The 6626-nt window shown below is 43.7% G+C and overlaps 1 protein-coding gene across 1 annotated transcript in view; it reads left to right on the plus strand.

The window, feature by feature from the left end:
- Positions 1–395: 395 nt before the first annotated feature.
- The window catches only part of MELK (maternal embryonic leucine zipper kinase), a 21085-nt gene continuing 14854 nt past the window's right edge, over positions 396–6626 (plus strand). The window contains exons 1-7 of the mRNA XM_026866885.1: positions 396–489; positions 750–835; positions 1282–1398; positions 1850–1993; positions 3406–3474; positions 4580–4672; positions 5594–5692. Coding sequence (XP_026722686.1) covers positions 396–489; positions 750–835; positions 1282–1398; positions 1850–1993; positions 3406–3474; positions 4580–4672; positions 5594–5692 — 702 coding nt within the window. The remainder of the gene's footprint in view (positions 490–749; positions 836–1281; positions 1399–1849; positions 1994–3405; positions 3475–4579; positions 4673–5593; positions 5693–6626) is intronic.

The following is a 6626-nucleotide window of genomic DNA, read 5'->3' on the forward strand; positions in this document are numbered from 1 at the left end:
CTGCCCTCAGGGACTGGACGCTCGCTCGCTGGCTGTTCCTCTGGCGGCAAAGGCTACGGGGAAGCCGAGGGGGTGGGAGGCCCCTGTGCTGTTCTCTGGGGTGCCGTTGGTCGCCCGGTGGAGGTAAAGGGTCTCGGGGGGTGGCGTTGTTATTGCTGCTCTGCAAAGCAGTCGCCCGCTCTTCTGCCCAGAGTTACCGAGAGCCCCCGAAAGGTGTTGGCGTTTTGTGCCGGTAGCCTCCGGGCGCTCAGCCTCTTCTAGTGAATCTGCTGCTAGTGAAAGCAACCCCACACCCCTGCCCCGGAGCTGCAGCAAGTGGCCTTTTTGTTTCTACGAGTCTGCTCAGGACGGAAAAGCATGAATACCGGCTATGTTTTCTCCTTACAGGTACCGAGATGACTTGCGAAATCCCCATCCCTCATGGAGTGCCAGAGGGTGACTGTGAGGAAGTTTCCAATTGCTACGAACTATGTGAAACAATTGGGACAGGTGGGATTCTGTCTAACGCTTTAGTATTTATCTGAGTACAGATCAACTGTCGCTGCAGGTCATGTTTCAAGTGTACGTTTTGGGTGGCAGATCTCTGAAAATGTTACTGGAAGCGGGTAGCAGTGATCACTTCTAACTGTAACAAACACTCTACACAGTGTGCATGCTACATACTCCAGTGTAACCGTGAGACTATAGGCAAAAACGCATGTCATCACGCTGAGCTTTAAATGTCTTGGTTTTGTTTTTTTTAATTCTAGGTGGATTTGCAAAGGTAAAACTTGCGCGACATATCCTCACTGGTGAAAAAGTTGCAATAAAAATCATGGACAAGCTGGCTCTAGGGGTAAGCCAAAAGATACTTAAAAGCTGGCACATGTTCTGCTGTTCTTGTGGAGCCCTGACCAGTTGGAATACTGACTGTTGAGGGATGCTGTAGACTTGGAAGAATTTTAACAAAAGACCACAAATCTTCTGCCCTCTTGTGAAGAGGGCAACATTCACTGGTAGTAAAATTCAGGAAGTTGAAGGTTATTACAGTAATTCAAACAGAATGGTGTTGAGATTATTACCTACTTTACATCCACCCCTTTGGGTTTTGCAGATCAATTTGCCAAAATTGTAGGGGACTGATGGCAGAGCTTGTTGCTGGGTGGAGTTTGAGCAGTTGAATTGTACACTGCCATACATGTGCTGTGAAATATTGTGTTGCACAACAGTCTGATGCTCACTGTGATGTACAGGCTGTCAAAGTAGCCAGCAATTTCACAGCTTGCTGTTGTGGTTTCTTAGGATGACTTGCATCGTGTTAAAGTAGAAATCAATGCCATGAAGAGCCTCAGTCACCAGCACATTTGCCGGTTGTATCATGTGATAGAGACATCCAAGAAAATATTCATGGTCTTAGAGGTAAGAAATGGTGTTCCTGACAGTGCAAAGGTTCCTGGTTTTAGCTGTAGTGGTAGATAAAAGTTGAAATGAAGGAATTCTTAAAAAGTTATCTTAATGATGAGCATATTCAAGATGCTTCAGTTTAAATATTAGGCTGGTGATATGCTCTAGCATAAAGCTGCTCTTCACATTTGCAGTAAGTGAAGTAACACTATTTCCTATCTTGTGCTTCAGCTATTTTAAAATAAGTGGGACATGTGGGACCCTGGAGCTCGCCGGTGGTTGTCACAGCCTGGGCAATTTGTATCCCCTGTGATGTTAGTGCGCTGAACCGCTGGCCTGGGGGCACTGGGGTAATGCTGTGGTAGAGCAGAGGGAATGGAAGAGTGTCCTCCAGTTGTCCAGTGCTCTTGTTGTTCTTTAGACTACATTATTCTAAATGCATTCTCTTTTCCTTGTCTTCATGCAGTACTGTCCTGGAGGAGAGCTCTTTGACTACATAATTTCTAAGGACCGCCTTTCAGAAGAGGAAGCTCGCATATTTTTTCGGCAGATTGTGTCAGCGATTGCTTATGTCCACAAGCAGGGGTATGCCCACAGGGATCTCAAACCGGTAAGCCTGAATAGAGTCAGATTTGTGTAAATAATAACAAACACCCACTTTTATTTCCCTGTTAGGAGCCGGGGTAAGCTATGCCTTCTCCCTTCTCTCGTGCTTAGAGCTCTTTATATAACATAGTCTGAAAGAGCATTATTTCTTCTTGCTGTGGCGTCCTCAGCTGGGCTGGGTGTGGTTATACCCGAGGAAGGAGCTTCCTCTGAAAGAGAGCACCACTCTCCAGCTGGGAGTGGAGCAAAGTCACGGAGCTGGCTTTGAATGTTGCGTAGACGTTCTTGTCGTCCCCTTTATTCCACTTGGTACCTGGAAAGGGTCTTTATGGTGCCACTCTGTTGTGCAAAGTATTTTCATGCCCAAAGGAAAAAGTGACACTGACAGTTTAAGTGGTGGCCAGACAAGGAATGTAAGAGGAGATGATTGCTACTGGACCTGTCCCGTGGCTCTGCTGTCATAGGTTTAAGGAATGGAATACTTGAGTCTATTTCTCCTTGAAGGGGTTAGAAATTTGCAATTTTAGAGATGTTAATATCTCTGAGAAATGCAAACTCTTAGTGCACAAGGGTTTTTCTAGACAGCTCATGAAATCTTTGTCTCTAAAGTACTTCTTCCCAAACGAAGGGTTGTATGTACCCTTTGGAAGGAGTTGGCTTGTAGCTGGAGAGCTCATGGATTCATAGATGGGAAGTGACTTCCAGAGGCTTCTGCTTGAGCCTCTTGCTCAAAGCAGTGTCAGACCAAGCTTCTTGGGGCTTTATCCACCCACATTTTCAACCTCTCCTGAGGATGAGGCAGTGGAATCCCTCGAGGCAGCCCGTTCAGCTCTTCACTGTCTTTATGAGGAAAAAGGCTTTTCCTTATTTCCAGACTGAAGGTCTCCTGATGCCTGTCACTATCCCACCACGCTCTAGTTCTGCCTTCATGCCCTCCTTATAGGTATTAAAGGCTGCTATGAGGTCTCCACTAAAGCTTTCTTGCCTGCAGGCTGAACAAATGTCTTTTCCCCCAACCCCTCCCTCCTGAGCAGACTGAGCTGACTTTTTTGACTTTCTGTGCTGGGGAGCAGGAACTGGACACACTATTCTAGCTGTGCTGAACAGAGGACTAGAGTAACTTCCCCCAGTCTATTATCTGTGCTCCTTTTAATGGTCTTTGAAGTTGCTGCTGCCTTCTCTGCCAGAGCAGGCTGCTGCCTCATGTTCAGTGTGCTCTCTATCACCCACTGCCCCCAGTCCTTTTCAGCAGATAGGAAGTAGTATTCCCCATCTGGAATTCAGGATATATACATTAACAACTGATCTGAGTAGATAAATTATAGCTGATAATGACAAGAAATAAGATAAAACAAAACATGGCTCTGTGGATCCTTAGGTTATAGAAGCATTCATTAGTGCTTTCTCTTTTTCCAGGAAAATCTACTGATTGATGAGCAACATAATTTGAAGCTGATAGACTTTGGGCTCTGTGCAAAGCCAAAGGTAAGAGCATCGGTTGCTTTCACAGAATAGGGTTAAATCAGTTACTGAAGAAGCATTAAAAAAAAAAAGCATGTTTGACTTCAGAGTGCAGTGCAGAGACTTGCCCAGAGACCCTAAATTCAAGTTGTTTGCGTAGTTCTCATCCATCACTAAGTACTTGGTAGGGCCTTAACTGTGTGAGAGGGAAGTTCCCTGCAAGTTATGTCCAGACTTAGAGATCCTTTTCTCTTCTTACACTTCATCTTTTATCATAACCCAGAGATCATCTATGTGTAGCACCTGCTGTCACATATAAAGGTCTGTAACTTAAAGCTTACGTTGGTGTGCATTTTTCCCTGATAAGTTTCAATGATGTATAACTTTTTTCAAAACATTTGTATATGTGTGGAGATGGTGGCTCAAATCAAATAGTTTATTCCACAGACAAATCCTCTGGTTCCATGTGCTTGTACTGTTTCCTGAGTTTAAAATTGGTTTCTAGGAGTCCTTCCTATTTGTCAGTTTAACATGCAAGGTGGGTGCTGTTAAGAAACCATTTAATGAGAAGGTCTTACTGATCCAAAGACTTGTTCTCGGATCGTTTTACCTGACTCAAGTTGGAGCTTCTTGCAGGCAGCCAAGACTATTAGACAATCATCTTGGTGGTATAATGTCATCGAATTCTGGTCTGCTTAGAACAAAGCCCAGGCAGAGTAAGAACATGGTTTTAATAAGAATTCTTAATTCTTAAATTATTGCCTTGAATATTGGTATAAATAACCAGCTAGCCACATGCCCAGTAGCTCTTGGATCACTTCCTCCCAAGTTCCATTTCTCTTCACAGTTGAAGGGAATTGTTCTCATCAGAGGATGAGGTGCAGAAAAGTCTGCCAGGATAATATATGGATGAGCAGCTTGGGACCTGAATGCTTATAGGATATTCACGGTCTTAGACAATTTTTTGCCTAGTGAAGCCATATATTACACCAAAGCAAAATACAAGGTGAATATAGATGCACAGCAGAGAAAAATGAAGCCTCTGAGGCCTCTAATAGGCCACTGGTAGAAGAATTAAGCTCTGTTAATGCTATTGCTTCTGTGTGATGGGTTTTCTGTCTTATTCTAGGATGGCCTTGATAACTATCTGAGAACATGCTGCGGAAGCCCAGCTTATGCAGCACCAGAGCTGATCCAGGGCAAAGCATATATTGGCTCAGAGGTACATCCCTTCCCCTGTGTATTTAAAGGTGGTGAGCTTCAGATACGCTCACTTGGTTTCTTTCAAACGGCAATTTGTTAACTATCCAACTCCTGCTGCAAATTTCCGTGCAGTCTCAGTATGCTGTGTGCTTTACCAGGCCCGTCTTTAGCTTGGAATTTGTGTATGAAAACTTGTTCTCTGTCCTGTGCAGTGTAGTAAAATTCTAGAGAAGAAAAAGCAGAGTTTATCCAGCTCTGATTCCATGTCCAGAACACCAGGACCTGCTACTTGCTGTTGTCAATGCACCCAAGCTGCTGTAACTGCAATCCTCTCAACGTTCTTAAATTGCTGTGCTGTTGGATGGAGTCAGTCTTTTTCCCTTTTACAGACTTTTGCACCCCTGTCCTTGGCCTCTAACTCCTGATTTATTTTTTTTATTTGGTGTGCTTTGTTCTCCATGAAGTCCAGTGCTTTTCAAGCCTTATTTTTCCTTATGTTCTAAGTGGGAATCTCAGTGTGAAGCGGTACGAGGCATGTGGGGGCCTTGTCATGCCTATAGAGAGGAGAAGCAGTGGGGCTTTAAAGTTGATTGTAGCTGTGCTGACAGCTGTTGTAATCAGTAATATGTTACCATACAAAATCCCTTGTGATGAGTTTGATTTCATTTTTGCCAGTGAAATCCTTGTAGATTGAAGGTAATGCAGCAATTTGGTGACCTAAGGAGAGGGTATTGGTTTTACTAGTGCTCTAGCTTGAGTGAATTGAAAATTGAATTTGTGTTGTGTGCTTTCACCTGGAATATAAGAGTTCTGTCAAGAATTAAGGAGCCTACTCGTCATGAGTTGTAAGTGGGCTTTGCCAAAGGGGGACAATATTACCCATCTCTAAGGTAGAGTTTTAGATAGATTGGCTTCATGAACTTCCACTCCTATTTTTTAGGCAGATATCTGGAGCATGGGAGTGCTGCTGTACACTCTGCTGTGTGGCTTTCTCCCCTTTGATGATGAAAATGTCATGACTCTCTACAGGAAGATAATGGTAGGTATTGATGGTGCTAGAATACACTGGGAACAGGCATTGCCAAGCATCATGAGGCCTTTGCTTTTCTGGTGGCAGAACCTCTGTGCCTAGGGTAAAAAGACATATCTGCTTAATTTTGTTACTTTCTAGTTTTTCTATCAGTATTTTGTGGATTGTTTCCATCTCCAATCTGCCTTTGCAGTGTTCTGGCTTGGTCCTACAATACAACAGGAACCTGAGGTTCAGGAGAAGTGTTTTCTTGCTGGTGGGCTGGATTTTTGTATCTGAGTCTATCTGGCTTCTCCCTGTATTGTATGGAATAGAATTTCAAATGTGTAATTTGATTTACCAAAAATAATGTTCTTAAATGTCAGCTATTCTCACGTCTAGGAAAAACAGGATTCTGCATCTGCTGTTAGACTTTCCTCCTCCAAAATGAGGAAGAAATGTCAGACACCATAATCAACAGGAAAAGTTGAATACAGAGGGATAGAACTCACTAGTTGGTTCTGTCTCGCTGTAAAACCCTCCTGATGCAGCTAAACATACACATACCTCTACCAACCACTTCTAAGCCGACATAAAATTGATGCTGGTAAAGCTTCCCGTGAGTGGGGTGGGCAGTAGCTGTGTTAGATAAGGGCTTTGATTCCTCTACCTCTTTCTCCTCTCACCCAGAGTCTGATATGTCTGAAAAAAAAAAACCCAAACCCTAGAAAACTTCTTGAGGGTGTACAAGGACTGTGGTAGGAGGCAACTGACAGCTGATCTACACAGGGAGTGTTTTTGGGGTGCATAACAATCAGAGCTGATGCAAAGGATAGGATAAGTAAACAACTTGGCTTTATAGTCTAGAATTGGAGTGGACTTGAGAACCTTGACAGGAGATCTGTAGGAAGCTCAATTTGTGTTGTTGTAAAGAACTTAAAAAAAAAAAAGGGCGGGGGGGCGG

This window comes from Athene cunicularia (assembly GCF_003259725.1).
Source record: "Athene cunicularia isolate RWA chromosome Z unlocalized genomic scaffold, athCun1 chrZ_part5, whole genome shotgun sequence".
Classification (NCBI taxonomy): Eukaryota; Metazoa; Chordata; class Aves; order Strigiformes; family Strigidae; genus Athene; species Athene cunicularia.